The sequence below is a fragment of the Thermobia domestica genome, chromosome 16 (assembly GCF_964235325.1).
Source record: "Thermobia domestica chromosome 16, izTheDome1.hap1.1, whole genome shotgun sequence".
Classification (NCBI taxonomy): Eukaryota; Metazoa; Arthropoda; class Insecta; order Zygentoma; family Lepismatidae; genus Thermobia; species Thermobia domestica.
Genome location: NC_137469.1, coordinates 104,333,602 through 104,356,496, shown reverse-complemented (window position 1 = coordinate 104,356,496; position 22,895 = coordinate 104,333,602). Strand labels below are relative to the sequence as shown.

Genomic DNA, 22,895 nt, shown 5'->3' with positions numbered 1-22,895 from the left:
TAGGAGGCGATTCTACTCACAAAAGTGAGCCGTAAATTGCAGGTGAAGGGATGTCGAAATATACCTGCATTTTCTGAAATAGAGCATCGCAGTATGCGGAAAAGCAAACATTGAAATCACATTACATATGAACTAATCAATTATACGAATAAGTCGAAACGGTAAGAATGCTTCACAAGAAGCTTTTTATAATGCTGTACCTTTTACTGAAGAGATTATTCCAGATCCTCTACCACCTTTAAAAAGTTCCATCCGTAGTGTTACCAAGATCCTAAATTGGGTACTGTTAATTAATTTACTTCCATCTTCGTCTAAAAGTTTTCATACTGCTTCTTGTAAAGCTAATAGTGTGTTATATGATGTCAAAAGTGTATTTTTCCTTATATTGGAAAGTTTGATTACAGGTTTACGTAACCGGCACCGGTGAAAAGGAAATGAGGATCAGTTATATGTAACTGATAGACATTGTAGACAGTTATGTACATTTGTCTCCTAGCTATCGTTTTGTTGGTTACAATTGTTCTAGAATTCATTTTACAACAATTAGGAGGCGATTCTACTCACAAAAGTGAGCCGTAAATTGCAGGTGAAGGGAAGTCGAAATATACCTGCATTAACTTACAAACGAAGTTGACTTCAGCTTTTATTTTACATAGACATATGACTTGTTTTTAGAAGTAGATTTAGCTCCCAAACATTGGAATAGGAGTTATGAAACACTCTGTACATAGTTGCAAAAAAAGAAATTCCGAATCAAGTGTGAAAAACTACATATTTTCCAGAAAAGAGAAAAATTACACGGAGGAAAGTGAAATATAAGCTTTTTGCTGACTCTCCTGTAGACAAGAGAGAAAGAAGTTGAAGAAAAAATAACTGCGAACGAACGTGTTTTTCCCAGCAGACAAAAGTTTTCTGGTATTATTCAAATATTCGTTAAAAAAAATGTTTTTATCTTAAAGGCATTTCTTAAAACTAAAAGCTTGCGCTCTCAGAACTTGTTATATAACTTGTACTTACAATAATTGCTTTTTCATTTGGAAGTGTTTACGTTAATCACCACGTGTTAAGCCCGTAGCCTGTCCGAAATCTGTTAAAGAAGAGGAAACTAAAAGACTGTCACGTACACGTCATGACAGCTTCTAGGTTCACGTAATAGCGTTGCTACGTTAAAACTGGAGAGTTTAGCGGCAGTGGACAAAAATCCGTGGAATGGTTCGTCGATAAGGATATTAATCGAAAAATGAATAATAGTGGATGGAAAAGAAATCTAGCAATAATATCATGTAATAATAATCAAAAATAAAAAATCTATAATTAATAGTAGAAATGAATGAAAATTTTAGAAAGTAAAATATGTAACAAATAAATGATTGAGAATGGAAAACAGAAGTGAAGATAGGGAATCTAAACGTTGTAGGGGTGTCGGTAATTTGTTGCAGATCGAAAGAGGAGTTAATTTCTCTGTGATAGAAGACTGGACAGTTGTTCCTTTAAGGATGCAGATGAAGTTCGGAGAGTCGCAACTACCCAACATGATGGAATGTTGAAAAATCAGGCTGGTGTTAAATATAAAACTTGCTTCAGATCCGAGTTTCCGTAATTTATTCTGTGGTGCTCCGTGTGGTTTCAGGGCACCAATTTTCGTAATGATGATATCTAGATGGGGAGTCGTTGGCACTGGATTTAAATGTGGAGACTTTACAGGCGAGACTAGGTGCGGCAGGTTATTTGAATTTTTCTCAAACCATGTACAAACGCTTTGAGCCTTGTTGACACGGCAGTTGTCATCTTGTAAAATGGGAGTGCCCACTGCTATTCATAATGATGATGTTAGAGAACATGTTACACTAGTTTTGAGAATGTCCAAATAAGCGTGCTGGTTCATGTTTACATTCATCAGTATGTGTGATTTTAAGTTATGATACGAAAGTCATCCACACTATCACAGAACCCAGCTTAACCACATACGCGTGTAAAATGCTTCATTGAGCTTTCGGTGCGCTTGGTGCCTTGCATCATTGGAAGGCAGAAAAATGCGACTCGCTAGACCATACTACATATTTTCAGTTTGCTAAGTGGTTACTTTCGCGTATGAAACTATATAGTGTTAATCTGTTTAAATGACTCGACTCCGCCTAGCGACACCTATGTTACTGTGTGTATATTGTTGAATGTGTATTTGTGTTATGAGCTACAGAGAAGCTTAAAATTGGACTTTCTTATTGTAGTTAATAACAATGGACCCTACAGGAACAGCTCGCAAGCCGCCTCAATCTGTACTAGAGCAAATGAAAGCATTGAATGTTACACATCGAATGGGCCATCTACTGTGTCGCAGTCGTCATCCAGATTTTCTCCTAGATATCATTCAGCGTCAAGGAGCGTCCCAGTCAATGCCTTGGCTTGCTGATTTGGTTGAGAATTCAGAAGGTGCACTAAGGTAAGAAGTTTTGTAGTTGAATTTTCGTGATCACACATAACATCTCCATCTTTTTCATGTATTTAGTAAAATTGTCGTGTTGATGTTGATTGGATTTCTTAGTAAGCAAAGTAGATTAGATACACACTAAATCGAAGTTTACCGTAGACATTGCGCTCCTACTTGGACTTAGACGTTTTATATATATATATATGTATGTATTAAAATGCTACAAAAGCTATAAAAACGCCTGAAGTCCAACCTCTAACTTTGGATTTCAAACCTTTGACTTACGATTATTTGTGATTTCACGTTTAACAAAGACAATATTTTAAAGTATGTGTACCTTAAATAAATTATTTAAATGCAATTTTTTTTTATATAAAGTTTATGTTTTAAAGCTATTGTTAAAAGCCTTTTTATTTTAATAAGCCTTCTCCAAAATCAGTGCAAATAAATTGTGCTGCCATCTTTGGAGTTCTTTTAAACTGCATGTTTGTGGTCAATCCTTTCGACAATGAGATCTCGGAAATTACAAGCCCTAGAAAGTTGACGTTTTCACTGATCTGTTGCAAATTTTGCAGAGATTGTCCAGCTCTAATTAAATATTTAAAAAACATGGCCATAATTTCTTTATTACATTTTTACGGGTACACTGAGAGTGTTGAAATTAAAAAAAAAAAAAAAAAAACACTAAAGCATCATATCCTACGCATTATACATTCCAACACCACATTGTTGTATATATGGGTTGAATATGTCTCAGGCATTTGTTTCCTGGCCAAATAATACTGAAAAAGGAAAGATAACCGTTTCTCCGGTCTAAGATGAATCTTTATTTTTGGAGTGTTTTGCCCAATGAACAGCATATATAAACTGACATTATAATTAATTATGTATGTAACGTATTTGCTTATTACATACTGCCTGCAAGAAGAAAGAAAACACTGGTCATACATGACTTAGAAACTCTGACCGGAAATAGGCTTAAATTTTGCAAACGGTGAAAGATATTGAGAAAAAATAATCGAAAATATCTCCCCTTTGTGATACTCCTTGCCGATTTTTATCAAGACGTCTTTCACTTTTGTCTGTAAAGGGACATGTACAGATGTGAGGAATAACAAGGAGATTCATGCTCATATGTGAATGATGTGCTGTGTAGAGAGCGCAGATTCAGCTAGTATATATTAAAATACTAGGTTTATATGTTTGTCTCCAAACCTTTCGACAAAGAGATCTCGAAAACCACACGTGCTAGAAACGTGTCGTTTTCACTGCTCGATTACAAATTTTGTGTAGATTGTCCAGTTCTCATTCAAATTTTCAAAAATCGTGTCGTTATTGTTCTATTCAACATTTTAGGAACTGTTTTGAGCCCATAAGATTAACATAGTTGCAGGCCGAAATTACGGTGTTAGGCAACAAGTAGAGAAGTTACGTACGGCGGGTTGACGTACATTGCAGGCGCTTTGCTTAAATCTGAATGGCAAAACCTATTGCACGCTGGCAACTTCAAAGCCCTCAAGAGACGCAATGAGGTGTACTCGGGACGGATATGGATTTATTAGAAAAAAAATATTTCCACTTGATATCGTGTTACTTCTACAAATTTGCTATGAACTTACTCCAACATCTATACATAGCAATTCACTTCCTTTGTGAGTCTCTTATCCTTTACTTGTGTGAGTAAGGAGACATGCACAGTGGGAAGGCGATTCATGGTCATAACAGAACGATGTGCTGAGTAAACAGCGCAGGTTCAACTAGTATATATATATATATAAACAATAACCTGTTTGTCACCAAAGTCCACCATAAACGCATTGCTGGTACCCAATATATACATTACAGATCCGTACTTTCGTCGGTGACCAAAGCGCGTGTTGGAAAATCGGTTTTCTTTGTGCTACAAGACTGACTTCATTGGAGTCACTTAAATGAAGAGATCGATTACTTGTTGAAACTTGGTAGAATGAACGGATATTCTGTTTGCACTTGAGTAGTGGTACTGTGTTAAAACTTATCCTAAGTTAACTTCTTTCTCATTACTCTCCGTTTTACCTTGCACCAAATCTAGTCTGTTTTCTCATATTTTGTAATTGTTGTGTTTCATTTATGCTTTCCATTCCGTGATTGGTGTAATTAATGTTGCATAAGACATATGTCAATTTCATTCCCTTAATTTTAGAGTTCTCCTTTGAGCTACAAGAGCTGGCATCTCCCCTCTGCACAGTATGTATCGTGCTGTGATGATTTGTTCTGGAGAAATCTTAAAAGTCATTGAAAATCCTGCAGATATCCGGGAAAGTGTGAGATTTTACATATAAATTTTATACGTTATCTTAAGAGTTCAAAAATGTCGTTTCCTTCACTTGCTTTAGAACCTTGATATTCTGAATTTATTTTGTTTTTTCAGTCATCTTCCAGTACAGTGCCTGTGTGAGTTCTTGCTGAGTGGTGGGATGCAGAGTATTGATTCAGAGGAAAACCGTGCTAGTGCTTCTACTGACCCACAACAGCAGCAGTCCAAAGCTCAAGAGAAGCATCATAAGCAACAGCAGTTGCTCCTACATTTGCAAACTCTTGTCACAGACGCCACACAGGATCCTCAAGCGTCATGTGAAGTTTTGGAATATTTCCTTCGAAGATTAAGCTCTCATCAAATGGCGAACCGAGTTCAGGCTATTAAGGTAAATAGGTATCTTCAGTATTTATTTTATTTTTCTTAAAGAGTTTGGTTTACCAAAAACGACAACTACTTGATGGATCACTGTCAATTTTTGCTACTTCACGTGATATATACTGTGACACTGCTGGAAAAGGATTTCGAGGGTCAAACGATAGGAATTGAATTCATTGATGTAGCTGATCCATTCAGTTGATCTCAAGATATGGACAAGCAAAAGTCTCTTTTCCATGTATTCCAATGGGAGTAAATATGGATGCCATCCGACCTCTCACAGTGCTGTATTTTGTAATTTCAAATGTGCATTCATCTTACTAAAGTTTTTAAGAGGGAAATTGAGGATGAGGGTAATGTGACAAACCAAACTTCATCATGTGTTGTATACTGTAACACTGCTACTTTTTTCCCTGGTAAGTGTATAGTTAGTACGAGGTCACGCATTTGATTTGCGTTGGGAACAAATACATTTTGATATGAGCCGAGTTAGGTAAGGTAACTGGGTCGAATTTTGAACTAGAAAGCTGTCATCTTCCATCGTAATGCCTTTTTTTAATGTTTCATGATTATGCCCCAAAGCTAACGTAGACGGTGATTATGATGATGATTGAAAATAGTGGAGTAAATAAATTGGAAGGAAACGGAAGTATTCCGAGAAAACCCACCGACTCAATGTTTGTCCACTACAAAGCCTACTTTGCGAAAGCTTGGATCAAAACAGTGCACCAGAGGTAAAGTTCTACTACTGAACTACTGCGGCCCTCACTACGTCATTTTGGCGGCATAATCTTTCGTGTACTGCCGCCAGTGCATTCATTTCGAAAGATTATTGTGGATTATTAGGTTTGGAATGTAATATTCCTTTCAACACCAAGACTACATGAGATGAGGAATCGAATCCGAGTCTCCGCACCGCAGATGCTTTTGCTAACAATATACATATGAGAAAGCTCAAAGATAGAAAAGAATAATAATGACAAAAGTAAGGCTATAATGTCCTGTTTCAAATTGGGAAAAATAATGCTGGTAAAGTTGCGAAAAGAAAAGTCCTAAAGCCTTACCATTCCCTGGTTGAAGTTAGTGAACATCCTGAGTATGAGGCTATGTAGAAGTATTGTCGCTTTCATCTATATATCGTAAAAACATTAAAGTTAGCACAATGTAACTACAGCAAAAGTACTAACCTGTGTGTTCCTACAGTGATGAGAAGTTTAAGAGTTTGAATTACTCATCATTGTAGAAACACAAAGGGTATTATTTTTGTTGTAGAATTTATAATGTGTTCTATACACTCAATCAGTTGTGAATTTGAACTGTTTGTATATCTATCGAATCTTGTAGATGTTGCTGTATGCTGATATTATTTAGGAAGTTGCCATTTATACATGTTGGAAATTTTCTCAAACTAACACTGGTTTGTGGTAAATCAAAGTTTGAGTAGGTGTGAAGAAGAAAGAAAAAATAAAAGGATAGGAGGGTGCCGATAAAAAAATTCATTCTAGAATAACTTGTAGATGTAATAGCTGTTTTATGAAATAGCGGCCAGTATGTAAGTAGCAAGATAGGAAGTAAACTGAGATGGAAGAGAGATAAAAACAGCGGTAGAAGAAAGTAGGGAGAAATAGAAGAAAATATAATAAAAAGTGTTAATAAATTGAACTAATGAAAAGTATAAATGTGATCAAATAATAAATAGTATATTCTTGTTTTGTGTGTTCTAGGGCTTAAGAATGGTTCTTTCTTCTTTGCCTCAAATTGTGGAAGAAGAACCGATGGAGGTGGATCAGGACGGTGATGCATCGCAGCACGCATGGCTGTTGAAACAACTACCCTCTCTTCCACACTTTGAGGTTGTGCGGCCTCAAATTGTACAAGCATTACGACAGGCGTGTCAGGTGGAGAATGATCCAGCTGTAGTTGGTGCTTATATATGTTTCTTGGCTCAACATGCAACAAATGATCCTCTCTCTGATCTATGTGATCTAGTGGTGGTACGTCAATTTAGCTTCTTAACATTTTTGGTGGGCGAAAGCGGCGATTTTTTATATGTATATTCCTGCCTTAAAAAGGTGTTTTTTTTTTTTAATATAATAAACTGCAACAGAACTGCCCAGCTGAAAAATTGCTTTCAGTCTTATAACAAATGTCAATAATAATAATAATAATAATAATAATAATAATAATAATAATAATAATAATAATAATAATAATAATAATAATAATAATAATAATAATAATAATAAACTTGTTAATCATCACAACCAATATGTTCCTGCTAGCGAACAGATTCAGGTAAAAGGTTACCGCTCTCACTTTGCAACTGGGAGGTTCAGAATTCGAATGCTTTGGCAGGACTTCCATATTAAGGTTCTTAACCTCAGCAGACAATTGTAAATGATACCTTGAATATATACTGGTATATCTTTAACTGGGTAAGATAAGGGCATTAATTTCCCAGGGAAAAAAAATGTTTCTGCTAGTGAATTTATTATACAGAAAATTTAATATTCGTAACAGTGTAGTCCTACTTATATTTATTCATAAACGCTACTTCTGAGCAGATAGTATTTCTAAGTTTTGTATTTAGAAACATAAAGTGCTTTTTTGACTGTAATTAAATGTATACTGGTTTAATAGTACATAGTAATTTTAATATTTATACTTTCTTTTGGAGACTGGAAAGGATATTGACATAATATGCATTGAATGTGATATGGCCATCAGTCAGTACAAAGGAAATTAGGAATTATATATTTTACCCTGTCACGTATGAGAGATGACGTCCATCGGCAGGCATACTATCGTGAAGAAGCAGCCTGGGACCGTTATGTTAGGTACCATTGTAGCATTTGCCTGGTGTGAATGAGGAAAACCCAGGAGAAAAGTTACTCATAATGGCTAACCCAAAAATGTTTTAACATCATTTCGGCAGATTGTCCCCACCGGGAATCAAATCTGGTCAGTACAAAGAATGGAGATAATACTTACTATAGAATGTAAAGTAAAGAAAAGTATTTAAGATTTTTGTGAACTGAAGATCGTGTAGACACTCGTATCGTCAACACTAAAAGAAAAGCGTTATGTAGTGCACCACGGTACATAGTTAAACTTGTGTTTCGAACCTGCTGTCATTAATAGAGAAATTAAGTGTTATTTTCATAGTTGTCACTGGAGTAACTAAAGTTGAAATGACTTATTTTGACTGGGTGTTTTGCGTGAAGGCAGGTTTCAGGCCATTTATCTAAATCAGTTAATGATTTACTTAAAACCTGGGAAAATGGGGAAATTGTGTCTGGAAAAGTCAAGACATACTTTGTCATACACTTGTTGGAAACTTGTATGTAGTCCGTGCCAACTTCTTTACATAAATTATTTTTTGTTTTTGTTGACTGTCTTCAATACTTTTCGCACCACTTTATTTTTAGTAACTCAATAACAAACAATATGACAGTTATTCAAAGTAGATATTAGTGCTTTGTAAATACTATCAGCCGAATTAAAAATAGTTTTTAGGATCTTTCGTATTCTGCAGGAAGTTGAGTACACGACAATTTTGATATCATAAAATGTACCCCCAGATTTCTAGTTTAAGACGAAACCTGGAATCACTTCTTAGTTCATATAGTAACACTTTGTAGATACTGTCTTAGTTCATTTAGTAGCATTTTGTAGATACTGTTTTAATTCATTTAATAGCACTTTGTAGTTACTGTCTTAGTTCATTTAGTAGCACTTTGTAGATAATGTCTTTGTTCATTTAGTAGCACTTTGTAGATAACTGTCTTAGTACATTTAGTAGCACTTTGCTCGTGTGTCTACTAAAAGATAGCTATTAAAATTAAAGAAAGTAGTGGCGAGCGTAGGAGAGTGTCCTTCTAATTTTCTTCTTCGTTTCTTACATTCACTTTTTAATTTGCAACTTGTCTCTGTGAACAAGTACTAGGTGTATCAAAATATAGAATTTCAGTCTAAAATCGAAAAAGTTTTTTTCTTTTTAGGTATATTTCTATTTACTAAATGTGTATATTATTAGTGAATGGCAGTAAAGTGTACAAAACCATTTTACATTCGTTAATATGGACCCTTGATAGTAATAAAACACAGTAGCTAGTAGTTTCCAGTAATGTCATTTTTGCAAGTGGAAAGCAGGTGGAAAATACAAAGAAATAAAATTAAGGCTGATATACGTTCCTCTGTAGCTCCGCGTATCGCTACCCTTTGATCCGAGCGGTACTGGGCTCGATTTCCGGTGAGGACATTTGGATAAAGAAGTGTAAAAACGTTTTCAGGCCAGCCATCCTGAGTAAGATTTTCCTCATCAATACCAGGCAAATGTTGGGGTGGTACCTCACATAATGGTCCCAGGCCTCTTCTTTCCTTCCTTCCTTCCCCATTTCCTTCCATCTCTCCAATTCCTCGTGCAGTTTGATTGCCGAGGGACGTCCTCCCTCATATATGACGGGCTAACATGGTCATAAATGCCGGAAGCCCAGAAATCTAATTCTTAGTCCTATTCCTTGGTTAAGTTTATATGTTTAATTAGTAATAATTAACATACACTGAGGCTTTCGTAATGTACAGTAAGTGACAAATGAAAATTTATCTTACAGGATATGGCCCAGTTGATAGTAGAGAGAAGCACAATCATAGCAGCCGTACTACCATCCAGCGATTACTCTACTTCAAATTCAAATTCTACACTTCAGTCTTTGATGTCAATCTTCTGGTCGTACCTACAAAAAGTTTGTATTATTTTTCTTATTTAGAGAGATTTTTCTTGATATATTATATAGATTTTCGTGAGAAATGAAAACAGATTGGAGCTATCAAACACGCAATTATTCCTTAAAATTATGAATCCCAATAAGGAAAGGAAGAGTATTTTTAAATATTTATAAAGCTAAAGGAATAAATGTAGATCAAACTTGTTCATATGAAAACTTGAAATAATCTTTGACAAGTATCGTTTTTTTAATTATTATTAAAGGTTGCATCTTAAGTTTTCAGGATTTTCCATCCTCCGTGGTAATAAGTGCTGTTTTTATTCTGCATTGTCAGATAAGAAAATCTGGATCAGTGCCGACAACAGAAGAGGCTAAAAATAACCCTGAGTTAAACTGATGTCGTCACTAATCGTGACCGGTGTCGCTTGTCACAGAATAGGATCAAAAGTCGATCTTATGGTTTTGTGACGTTGAAGTTATTGGTCTTGTGAACTTCACATTTAATGAATTTTAGGCATGATAAAGACTGCAAAATAATAGTTAGTAGTTAAGTTTGTAAACCCGGATTCTGAACTTTATGGAACTGTGTTTTATTTTTCATTTTGAAGATCTCTTTCTTTCATATCATCCTATATAATTATCTACGTACGTAGATTAATCCTTTACGCAATAATATATATTTTAAATACACTTACATAATCTCGTGTAAATCTGTAATTATTAAGGCTCTTCGTTAGAGCTCCCCATTGTGTTTTCTTTCTGTACTGCAACGACAGTGAACAATGTAACAGTTACCTGAAATAATGATATGCTAAGAGTGATTAAATGCATGACTGGATGATGAATCGAACATAGCGTCTCCGGCTTACAGTAGCGATGCATTAACCATACGTTATCTTGCCCTTCTCTCAACCAAGTAGTGTGATTGGTTGAGAGATGGAATGTGTGGCAGCTTAGGGAGCGGACTGGATAGCGCAGTAGATTAACATATGGGCACGGTAGGCTGGCAACCTGGGTTCGCTTCTTGGTCCAGTAATGCATTGTGTCATTCTTTATCATATGCCATTTATCATATGTGTAAAGTAAGATGTTTAAACTGGATTAGATAAGTAACACATTTCTTCAAGATTTTTTTATGTGGTACTAAAATGTTGATGCCTAACAGGAGTGGTGTTTTAAATGTTTTGGTAGGTTTTCGGGCTATAAAAACATCTGGCATTACCTGTTGTTAATTTAATACCATTTTGTACATACTGAGGATCGTATATACTTCATTCCTTTTGCATTACTCACAAGTTTTTTATAGAAGAAAATGGACACATAGCAAAGAGCTTCTATGTGCTCTCGTTCATGTTTTCTTCTACGCGTTTTTTTAAGCCGTGGTTCCCGAGAATTCATTCAAAGTAATCATAAGAATGTTGGATTTCATAGCTAAACAGATATTCACCACTCTACAGAAAGAAAAATCTGTTTTCCGGGGTATTTTTGACTTTCTTGTATGATAAGTCGTATATATTTTTCTTTCTTTTCGTTCTGATCGAAAAATATTAAAGGCAAAGTCGTTTAGTCTTCTTAAGGACCTCCTCTTAAATTTTAAAACAAAGTCTGATCCAAAAACGTTTTGAATCGACGGAAGACTTTAGGAAAAGATGAAATATCTCAGAAAACTGTTTCTTCTTTCATCTGAGTGATGCATACTTTTTCTTTACAGTTTAAAAATGTCCTCTACGCATAAAATACAGTGTAATATATTTCATATTTCACTGTTCTTTGTAATGTAAAATACTATTTGTGTTTCATCTAGGCTCGCGAACCAAGGAGAGGAACTTACACGTGGTCTGAAAGTCAAGACCAAATTCTTGTTACTTGGAGTACTGGAGAAGATACAACAGAGGAATCAACAATGCACATATTGGTTGTCCATGCTATGATTATTCTCCTAACATACGGAGAGGGGCAAGGTAAGTTTCTGTGAAAATTTGCGATTGTTTTTACACTTAATTGTGTGTTACGTTTTCAAAAACGGCAGTGATATATATATATATATATATATGTATAAATAAAAAAAAATACTGTCTAGTATTCGGACGAAATATAAGGTAAAAACGTCTCCTTACAGTGAGTATTTTGTTGGAATATATCATGCGGAAGTCTTTCTAGGAAAAGAACTTTAGAGCCTAGCATAGACCCTCGCGAATAGTCATTCGAGGAAATTTAATTTAGTTTTCAAAATTTCCTCCGGTTGCATTCTTGTTTCGGGATTAGAAAATCTTTACATAAGTGGTGAAGTTAATCATTAAACTGCGAGATAGGAGCGACACCTCCATCGGAGAGGGAAAAAACTTAATTCCGGGTTATACGATAGTGATGGATTTGGTGTTCTAGTGTTTATTGATACAATATGAAGAAATTCAACCAGTATGCTGGAAAAACCCACATGCTATCAGTCCTAAATAAGACCAGCGAATTTTCAAGTTTCTTCTAATACAATGTTCCGTCAGTACGACAGATGCGACCGTGCTTGGTATTGGAATGATAGGCATGAATGCCAATAGTAACGCTACTGGACTCTCATTTGACATTTGAAAGCGTAGGGGAAAATTATGAATTGCTCACTTAAAAAAACGCGCGTTCTCGAGCCTTACTTTTAAGTAAAAGTGGATTTGTATTAAAAGAGAATAAACTATCGGCATTAGTAATTAACAAAAAATGGGCTACTTACCAGTGAATCCTCCCTTGAAAAATTTAAAAGTTCCGAAACGTCAAAATCTTTACATTTTTCAAGGGAGGATTCATTGGTAATTAGCCAATTTTTTGTTAATTTTGAATATCCCTTCATGCGCCCATGTAATTATAATATTATCGGCATTAGTATTTGCAATTTCCCGAATATTGACTTCATTTAGTTTATTCCTAACTGAAATCTTCTCTATATATGAAGACTTTTTGGAGTCATACTTCAGTACATACAGTATTATTTGCTTTATACATCGATGTATGCATGTTAACACACTAATGTATATAAAAGAGATCAAATATTTTTACATGTGTGGTGCATCTTGGGATTAAGAAGCGGTTCAAGAAGTAATCCGGAGAATAAGACTACATGAATAAGCAGTGAGGTTTGCGAAATGTTGTAGTGAAATAATACCCCAAGGTGCACTATAAAATAATAGTATTTGCTCTCTGCTATATTATTTACTTTATAATTTTTATTCTTTCTTAGAGATTCACTTGAGTGACCTCCATTAGCATACAGGGTAAGTCATGTAATATTAAACTAGAAAGGATTTGTCTAGCAATGGAGCGTTCGCCTCTTTTGAGCAAAATGTTATGTTCATGTTCTTGGTCAAATGGATTTTCTAGTGGGCAGACACGATGTCGGTATATTCTCGAGGTGCTATCGTTTCTCTTATGTAAGAATCATTGTTTCTTCGTTCACTTTCAGTTTTCATCCTTCTCGAGTTGTCTTTACCCTATAGTGCATAACCATAAAGAATTATCTTCACAATGTCTAGTCGGGACAGTGGCGCGGTCCTGTAATCCAAGTGTTAGGGAGGTTGTGGAAAACGGTCTACACTATGAGGACTGATCTTGCATGACGGTCTCTGCACCAGATGCAAGCCCTGGTCGTGTATCGTTTCCCACTTTAATAGTCTTTCATAACCTCGGTGTTGCATAAGGTTTTAAACCACAAAAACTCACTCTAACCTCAATATCTATAGTACCACTACAGGTTATCATTTTGTGTTTCGTAAATAAAAGATCATTAATAGATAACTTTAAATATTAGTTAACATTTCAATAAGGGAGATGACAGTTTCTGCAACGCTCGTTAACATTAATCATTAGTATTAGTGTGTTCAGCTTAACGGACTTATAAAAGTTTAATGGATAATTATATTTACAAGACATTAAGCGTGTATAACAATGTTGAAAGAATATGATTGGATACTATTTCATTTAAATATTTTAATATGTCTTCCAGTATATTTGCCTTTTTTTGAATAAAATAAAATCTGAGTTCAATGTTAGAGAATACAAGTGAGTAAGAATGGAGAGAGAGTGAGGAAGCGAGTGAACTTTGATAAAATGTACACATACTATGTATTTTCCCACTAAGCGCTTAAACCCTTGATTTATTTCGAGTTACCTGTTATCATAATGTAATAGTATTACGTAATGTAACTCATAGATGTCCACTTACTTGTAGAGTTATTACCTAATACAATATTATGTCAGCCGCTTAAGAACAGTCTTGTAATTAACTCACCCTGCTTTTCTAAACTATTATAGATTGATCACGTTAAACGTCGAATTGTGGGTGACGGCTGACAGCTTTGTCGGGACGTAGATAAAAAAATGTTTTTAATGAATATAGGATGTACGGGAATGAATTATCTGTTATTTAAAAAAAAAAAAAAGTTTTTACACCAGTAAATAACAAGTTTCTTACTCCACAAAACGCAGATCTTATCTTTGTGCCTTTTCTTCTTCAGTAGTAATGATGATTGTAAATATGTCAATGATATTATGCCAACCTTTGTTAAATTGCTTTGTCCAAACTTAATTTTGATCTCTTCGTTCGATGTATTCTCTGGAGCAACAAACAGTTGTTATTTACTAGTGTGAGAATTATATATATATGTTATATATCGGCTGTTCTAAACGTTGCGCCTACAGACAACGGAGCGCTAGTCTTCAGGTCAAAATAAAGCGAAAATGCTATATAATGGTATACCCTCCGAAGCCCCCTTCAGCCGCTACGAGGAATCAAAATTTCACTATGTGGCAACGTTGCAGATTAACTTGAAACCATTAGCGTTGCTTTATTAATCCATCAAGAAGTTACGATTGTTACGCTAATCGAATACGCTCGTACATCGATTGTTACGCTAATAAGTAGTAGTGTCAACGTCTATCAACTTTAGCTGACACCTGGAAAGAATCGATGTAACTATTTGATGATTGGTAGATCTATTATATGGTTCTTTATCTGCGACGTTGCCACATAGTGCAATTCCGTCTCCGGACGAGGACCTGAAAAGTATACAATAATACATATTTTTCGCTTTATTTTGACTTGCAGAAGAGTGTTCTGTAGTCTGTGGGTGCCAGTTTTAGAACACCTGATATATATATATATATATATATATATATATATATATATATATATATATATATATAATAATTAATTTCCATACATCATATCTGTACTAAAACCTTTTCTTATCCATGTTTTAATAATACTGACAACTGCCATTGATAATTCGACGTTTATCGTGATTTTTTGAAGATCTTGAACAGTTTAGAAGAGCAAGTAAGTGCTTTTTGAAGTTAATATGTTTTTGTATTAATAAGGACGAATAGATAGATAGATAGGTATAGAGCCTTTTCAACACGAAGTATATGATTTTTTTTTTTTTTTTTTTTTTTTTCATTTCATATAAGATTCTGAGTTGTTCGAGAAGCTCCTGGATGCTTGGTTTCCTGAAGGTCGGGATCCACCAAAGGCTTTCCTGATTGACACTTCAGAAGAAGCACTGTTAATTCCAGATTGGCTGAAGCTACGAATGATTCGATCGAATGTTGAAAGATTAGTTGATGCTGCCTTGATTGACTTAGAACCGCATCAGCTGGTACTTTTTATTCAATCATTTGGAATACCTGTCGTTTCGATGAGGTACGTTTTAACCATTTTTTGAATAAATGTGATTACGCTTAGTTTTTGTTTCCAACTTGTGCTGTAATTCTAATACACATGGTTTTAGTTTTTTCCTAAATAAAGATTTCCTAGCAAGCTCTCTTGGGGCTAAGCGGTTAGTATACGCGCCTTTGGCGTAGGAGACCCGGATTCGATTTCCGGAGGGAGCTCGTGTGGTTCAGATCCCACGTTAAGCTGTAGTTCGACGTCTCATATAGCCTTGCTGCTGAATGTTAAACTAAATATCAAATCAAAATCAAAATTCCTAGCAGTGGAAGATAATGTGTCAAAACGAAGACTTCCGCCATTGGCCGATCTAACCTGGGGCCGGGGGGGGGGGGCTATGCCCCCAGTGTTTCGAGTGACAAATAATTTAAGCTATTATTTATATATTTTTGAAAGTTTATAGTAAACTTATGATATACCTACCATAATCTGGGTTCTTGCTGCCCTCCCCCTAGTTTTTACCTTCTAGATCCGCCAATGACTTCCGCAAGCTTTTATTATCTTTCCTTTACAAAGCATAACCTGAACAGCTGTCTTAGTACTTAAGCAGCAACACGCTTATGCAGGCACCAGTACTACGTATCAGGGTAATCCAGAAGGCCATTTCATGTATAATTTCAACTGCTTTTATCGTGAATATTTCTACTTCTTCCGATGAGTGAACCAGGTAATCAAGTTTGTAAGTTTGTGAAAGAGGTAATAATGAGCCGGAGTGATATCCAGAGACTACGGAGACTGGATGTTCAAGTGTCTTGTTCTTGGTGCCGTATTTATTCACTAAAAGCGACGAATATGCTGGGACACTATGATGGTGGGAACTGAGTTGCTCCCTTACTGCAAAGGAGATTGCTCTATTCCTTTGCTTCAGGATTCATTGGTTTAAATCACCACGGCTTAAACCAGTTGTTTTTGTAAAATCACTGTTGCTTAAACCAATTTTGCTTTTACGTTTTTTTTTTTTTCTTTTTTTAATTTTTAAAATAAATACTTCAAACGTCAGCATTGATTCCTATTGCTCTTTGCTGTCGTAAATTGGCAGTTCAGTTTAGTATCGCGAAAAATTCATAATCACTAATTTATTCCGTTTTGTATGCTTTCTGCTTGTGATGCATATGGAAGCAATTACTATTTCATTCTACTCGGATTTAGCAAGTAGCTTGAAGTAGTGGTATAGTTAAAGTACGAGTATTATTGTGGTAGTTAAAAAACAAGTCATCAGTCTTTTTTTTTTTTTTTCTAATTATAGGAAATCAAATACCAAGATGGTATCTTCAATAAGCTACTTCCGCTTTTTTATTTTTTGCTCCCATTTTGAATCTCTATTGAGGGTTTCCAGCACTCAAATATATAGCCAGTTACAGGTTGTCTATAAATATGTTCAAGGTAACAGTAAAATAAGTTAACTGAGGAAGTTTCTCTTTGCACCCTTGTGTCAATTATTGCTGGACTACAAATGATCACAAGTCTGTAAGGAAAGATTGTGGCGGGAGGATTGCAAATTTTTGTGGGTTTATAAAATGAAGATGTAGGAAAAAATGTTGCAAATCCAAACGTATTAATGCGTATATTATAGAAATGCCACAAGGAAAGGTTACAGTGTCGCAAGATAGAAAGAGATTAAAAATAGTATGGGTCGTTAAGAACTCAAATCGATTTCACCCTAAATTAGATCACCCAAAATGAGCTGTTAAAATGTTTTGATAAGTGGTACAAGTGATAGCAGAAGTACGTCATTCCTCAAAGTGCTTGCTTTTAAGTTGATTTTTTGTAAGTTTTCATTTATATGTAATAAATGTTTTTATGTAAGTATCGTAATGGTGTACAATCATTCGCTTGTACAGCGGTGGACACTTCTAAATGGTACACCTTAGCCGTAAATCTCCATATGGCTGTACCATTTAGAAGTGTCCACCGCTGTACAATCAAATATTAGAATGAATCATAGTCATTTTCTTAGTTGTAAGCTGTGTACTAAGGTTTCATTACATTGAATTTCTAATTATTACTTACATGGAACAAATGCGTGCAGTCATCTTGGACGGCCATCTTTAAACTGCTCCTGTGACGGCGCTTGTGTCGCTACACTTTTCTGTCACCTACTGGAGAAAAAGAACATTGTTAGCAACAATATTGTTAACTTTCGTAAGAGCAGACTAACATGTCAAATTTATAATGCACTTTTAAGGTTTTCATTTGACTGACAGTCGTTATTTATGACTTCAAGAATTTACTGCCATTGCTAGTTTCATTTAAGAGTTACTGGCAAAAGAATATAAAAGGAGTGCATGTTCGTACTTGACTTTACACATTTTAATAATAATAACAATAATACAGAAATCAAGTTTAAATAATTACGAGTGAGTTCATTTTTAAAATTCAGTTTATTTTCATTATGTGTTTTCCCCGTAAAATTGATTTGGCTGCATGTCAGTTATAAATCATCAAATGCATAATTTAGTCTTAAAAGTAAAATGTATGAAACAGCGCAGAATTACCTTGTGTTAAAATGTTCTAACGACCGCAACATAATTACAGGAATGCAATTTCTGTTTTCTGTCTAATATAAATTATTGAAGTTTTATATTAGGTGTATTGTTGTAAAGGATATATGTAGGTATTCCTCTCCAGGGCAAATTCTAGCATATTCGGAACTGAGACCAGTGGAGCAGATATAGGGTCGCTATCTCTTTTTTCCTGTCTCCTTTTTTTATGTCTTTGATGAACTTTCAAATTTCTTCTCTCCAGTAAACTGCTTCATACTTTGGATGTGGCCGTACATGCAGACAAATATTCAGTGGATGAAGCTGTATTAGATAAAACATACATGGCTCAACTTGTACAGGTGCAGCATCATCGAGGTGCCACAGGGGGTCAAAAATTTGTTGAAGTTCTGCAGCTAAAGGAACCCAAGTTACCAGGTTTATATTCAGTTTCTCTTATGTAGTTATAGCTTTAAGTTTTCTGTTATTTGACATATTTAAATTTCCTTCTTTGAGTTCAAGCAATTATAATTTTGTTGTTTATTAGGTAAATAAGAAAGAGAATGAACTTACAATTTTGTTATTGTTGGGAATGAAACTACCCACACGTAATGTTACGGAATAATGACACATGCCTATACATTGAATATGTGTTGTTAGGTTAGATTCTGTACAAACAAATCATGTTGGATTGCGATCCGATCAAGATGGATTAGGACTCAACGAATCTCTTACGTTCTCTCATGTAGTGAAATCTCTTTCTCTCATTACGTTAATATAATTATGTGAAGATTAGTTGAGAAAGCAAGTTTAGAAACAGAAACTCTATTGTGGAATATGGAAGTAGAGAGTAAGAAATATCTCTTGAGTAAATGATGTGTTTATAATTGGTTTTGTACAGATATTTAAGCCTAACTCAGAGCGAAGGAACGCACTCTTATGAAGGTTCAGGTACCTAGTTGTGAATATAAGTTAAGAATAACTGTGGCATAGTTTCAGTTTATACGTGCACTATAATATTTTAATAGTTATGTATGAGCTAATGTCTGTTATCATCATCATAAGTACTCTTCCATTACTAGCAGATTATTTACTATTTGGAACCTTTCATGCACTACGAAGCTCACGTATTCTCTTTGTTTTGGCGCTTAATAGTGTCCCATAACTGCAATTTCTTCATACCCTTTCTCTGTTTTCTACCTTCTATTACACAGAGTGGCCCAAAATTTTCAAAGAAAAACTGCTTATATAATTTGATCGAGCTGTACTTTTTCTCTACATCTGTAACATAGAGTTGCATCTTCATATGGTACAGGATGTGATATGCAGAAATTAAAAACAATGCTATGTAACAGAACTTTCTGCCTATTATCTAGCAATAAGATGGTGCCCCATTGCACTACATGGTTTCCGTTCGCAATTTACACTTCCCTGATTGGATCGAACGCTGCGGAACATTCAGATGACCTCCTCACTCAAGCAATCTTACACTTTTGATTTTGCCTTACGAAGTATAATTAACAGGATTCACACTGACCTGGAAAGTCAAGGAAACCAAAATGAGCCTGGAAATGCTTGAAAATATGCCGAAATTCAGAGAAATCTGGCATATTTTACAGAAGAAACAGTTATTTTTTAAAACTTTGTTTTTGCAAAAATGTCTTTATAAGTCTTTATAATGCAAAAAAAGTCTTTATAATGAAAATTGAATATACAGTGGTAAGTTGCATTTTAATCAAACTCATGCGATCTTAGAATTGAGCGTCAAAACATTTGTAGGAAATTGGTGTCCATCTTCAGGACATGATGATTTCGATTCTTCTCCTATAATCGTAGAAAATATAACTTACTAGGAACTGTGGCAGATTATTACATGCAAACGCTGTAGTAATGAGTGTTTTTTCCCAAAATAAAAAATTAGTTACAGAAAATTTACATGAACATAGTCTAGGTGTGTCTAGGAGGACAGTGCAAAATCCCATCAGATTTCACTAAAGTATTCAGAAAGTTCTTATTATTCAAGCGACGTTAACAAACATTAGAGTTGCCCATAGAAGATATAAAGAACACTTGAAAGAATCAAGGCAGATTCAAAAAGAGGGGGAGGGGAGCGAGGAAAAGACTGAAAAGCGAAAATTAGCTTTAGAAATAAAGAAGCGTGAAGAACGCCGAAAAGTGTTAAAACTTAAGGTTTAAAATAATAAATTAAATGAAAAATTTAACTGCTACAGAAAAAAAAGTTTGTTGGTTGTAAATGATCAAAGAGATAGGCCATATTATGAATTTGTTTATAACTGTATGTTTATGTTTATATCGTTAGTGTATAATTATTATGTGGTACTATTAATACAGAAAATTTGACCCATAATAAGTATTTGCAATAAGATAGTAAATTTAGAATGTATTCAAAAAGTAAAAAGGGAAGCGTTAGACGGCTGTGGGAATGCAGTAGGCCGATTTTTAAACAAATGATTTTTTCTAACCTACTCGTAAATGATAAGTTCGTGGTGTCACAGGTCAGAGAAAAATCAAATATCAGTTTCATTGTAAACCATAATTAGAATGATTTGCGACAGGACATTGAAAATGCTTTTGGTAAACTAAACGCAAATAGAGGTTTGTTTTCAAAGATATGTGAATCTGTGTATCGTTATTGCTTAGAAAATATTGCTAATGGTGGGAAACATATTTAGCATGTAGGGTAGGTTGTGGCTCTTTTACCTTTCTCCAACAATAAATACAGATTTAGTTATTCATTGAGCGCATGTAACACATTGTAATAATTAGCATAATAATTGTCACGTTGTGTCAGTTAATTAACATATTTTATAATTGTTGATTAAATACAGGTTTCCTTACTATGAGTAGAGGCACGAGTTTTTCGCAATGCGCAATAAAACAAAATGCGTCAGAATTAAGTTGTTTTCAGTTTCTTGACGTTTTATGATATTCTATGTATGTTTTCATTGGTTTCCGTTGCGCGATATAACGCGAAATTTTAAAAATACGTTTTCATTACTTTAAAAACGCTAGTTTTCCGCTAACGGAACGGTAGAACGCGGCATGAACGGTGCATTTTGGGTGATTCGGACACGACTACAGGGAGCATGTTGCGCGTTAGCTATCACCATCACAGCTGGATGGGAAGTTCCGAAGTGATGATTGATTGAAGTTTGTTGTAAATGCATTTACATATGTGTGGCTTCCAACAAGCAATGACAATTGTGAGAGTTTTTCGATTATGAACTGGTGATAAGTGACAGACGTACAAAATGAATGAGTCAAATGTGGAAACATACATATAACATGCTTATGTTTAATGCTTAAATGTGTTTTCAGGAGATAGCACAACTTTTCTACTCGTATTAAGTTTAGTTACTGATTTTCCTTCAGTTTGATTTTAAAAAATATAATTTTCTATAAGTGAAATTGACAATGTCAAATGAAATATTCAGTGTATTTTGTTTTTAAGTAATTAATGGTTTATTTTTATAGTGATCTATGAATAAAAGAAACAATTCTAAACATGTGAGGGAATTCTTTTCCACGAGAGCTACAAAATGCGAAACTTTATTTGGAAAATGCGACAAAACGCGAAATATGAAAAAGGAAACGCGAAATTTTCAAATTCTTATTGCGAAAAAACTCCTGCCCTTAACTATGAGTATTTTAATTGAATCGTTGAGTTCGAAAACCGGCCATCACCATCGAAGCTAATGTGAGAGAGTGACAAACAAAACTAAATTAGTGTATATGTATTTGACATATGGGGCTGTTTTTATTTTCGGACCGTAGAACTGACATTTTTCCACTTTCCCAAAATGAAAATAATCCTATATGTGAGATACATATTGTTTAATTTAGTTTTGTCACTCCTCTGAAATTAGCTTCGATGGAGATGACCGGTTTTCGAACTCAACGATTCAGTTATGTTCTTTCGTAGGGGATATTGATTTTTGAGCCACTCTGTATTTCTAATAGGACAGTTTGCTTTCAAATAACATTTTTCAGCCATCACCAGTATTGTAACTTTCTCCTCAATCTTTCATTCCATTGCTTTTCCGTTTTACCTAGCTTTTTTTCTTTCTTTCTTCATTCTTTTCCGTACCATATATTTCGAACGATTCTCGTAATGCTTCGTCTCTGTTTTGTAATGTCATTATTCTATTTGCAAATAATGTAGTTAAAGATGTTTTTGTCTTGCATAAAATTATTGTTTTAAAGAATAACGTGCCTTAAGCGAATGGTCTTGTGTTACACAGCGAATCAACTTTATCGTTAAAGATAACAAGTCATTTCTGTACATCATTATGTAATTTGTGAATACGTAATATGTTACAGTGAAATTACCAAAATTTCATGTATTTCTTTCTCTAGGGTTTTTATAAGAGCTAATGTTTTGTTGTGACTTTAATAAACATCCTTTTAAGCATTCTTAAATATCCATAAAAGTAACGATATGTCAAATGAAATATAGATCTTATCGAATTTCGCACATTTCCGCGTATTCTTTAAAGATATGCACGTGGTCATTGGGTAACATAAATTATTTATATATACATGTATATATTTTTATAATGCTCTGTTTTCTTTCCGAACGCGTGATTAAAATGTGATCAATATAGATACATATGTACTGACAGATAAAGAAGAAAGGAGTTTCAAGAGCAGGGTCTGCTGCCCAATACAAGAGCCTAGGAATTCTTCTGATGGTAATAATCATGTTTTTTTCCCCTTTATTTTCCTTTTTTTCTATTTCTTAAATAAATCGGGCCGGAAGATTAGCACTGTACAATCAAATTTCTTTTCTAGTTCATTTCCTCTTCATTATCGAGTTACGTAAATTTTATGACCTGGAATTTCGATAACGGCGTTA

General features: G+C 34.6%; 1 protein-coding gene across 3 annotated transcripts in view; it reads left to right on the top strand.

Annotated features, from left to right (window-relative positions):
- The window catches only part of IntS1 (integrator complex subunit 1), a 105,108-nt gene that overhangs the window by 39,387 nt on the left and 42,826 nt on the right, over window positions 1–22,895 (top strand). Inside the window, exons 14-21 of one of the 3 annotated variants that reach the window (XM_081742886.1) lie at window positions 2,229–2,440; window positions 4,839–5,112; window positions 6,827–7,096; window positions 9,716–9,847; window positions 11,634–11,790; window positions 15,281–15,512; window positions 18,285–18,457; window positions 22,645–22,731. In XM_081742886.1, coding sequence (XP_081599012.1) covers window positions 2,229–2,440; window positions 4,839–5,112; window positions 6,827–7,096; window positions 9,716–9,847; window positions 11,634–11,790; window positions 15,281–15,512; window positions 18,285–18,457; window positions 22,645–22,731 — 1,537 coding nt within the window. The remainder of the gene's footprint in view (window positions 1–2,228; window positions 2,441–4,838; window positions 5,113–6,826; window positions 7,097–9,715; window positions 9,848–11,633; window positions 11,791–15,280; window positions 15,513–18,284; window positions 18,458–22,644; window positions 22,732–22,895) is intronic. The other 2 variants (XM_081742887.1, XM_081742888.1) reach the window with 2 other exon arrangements.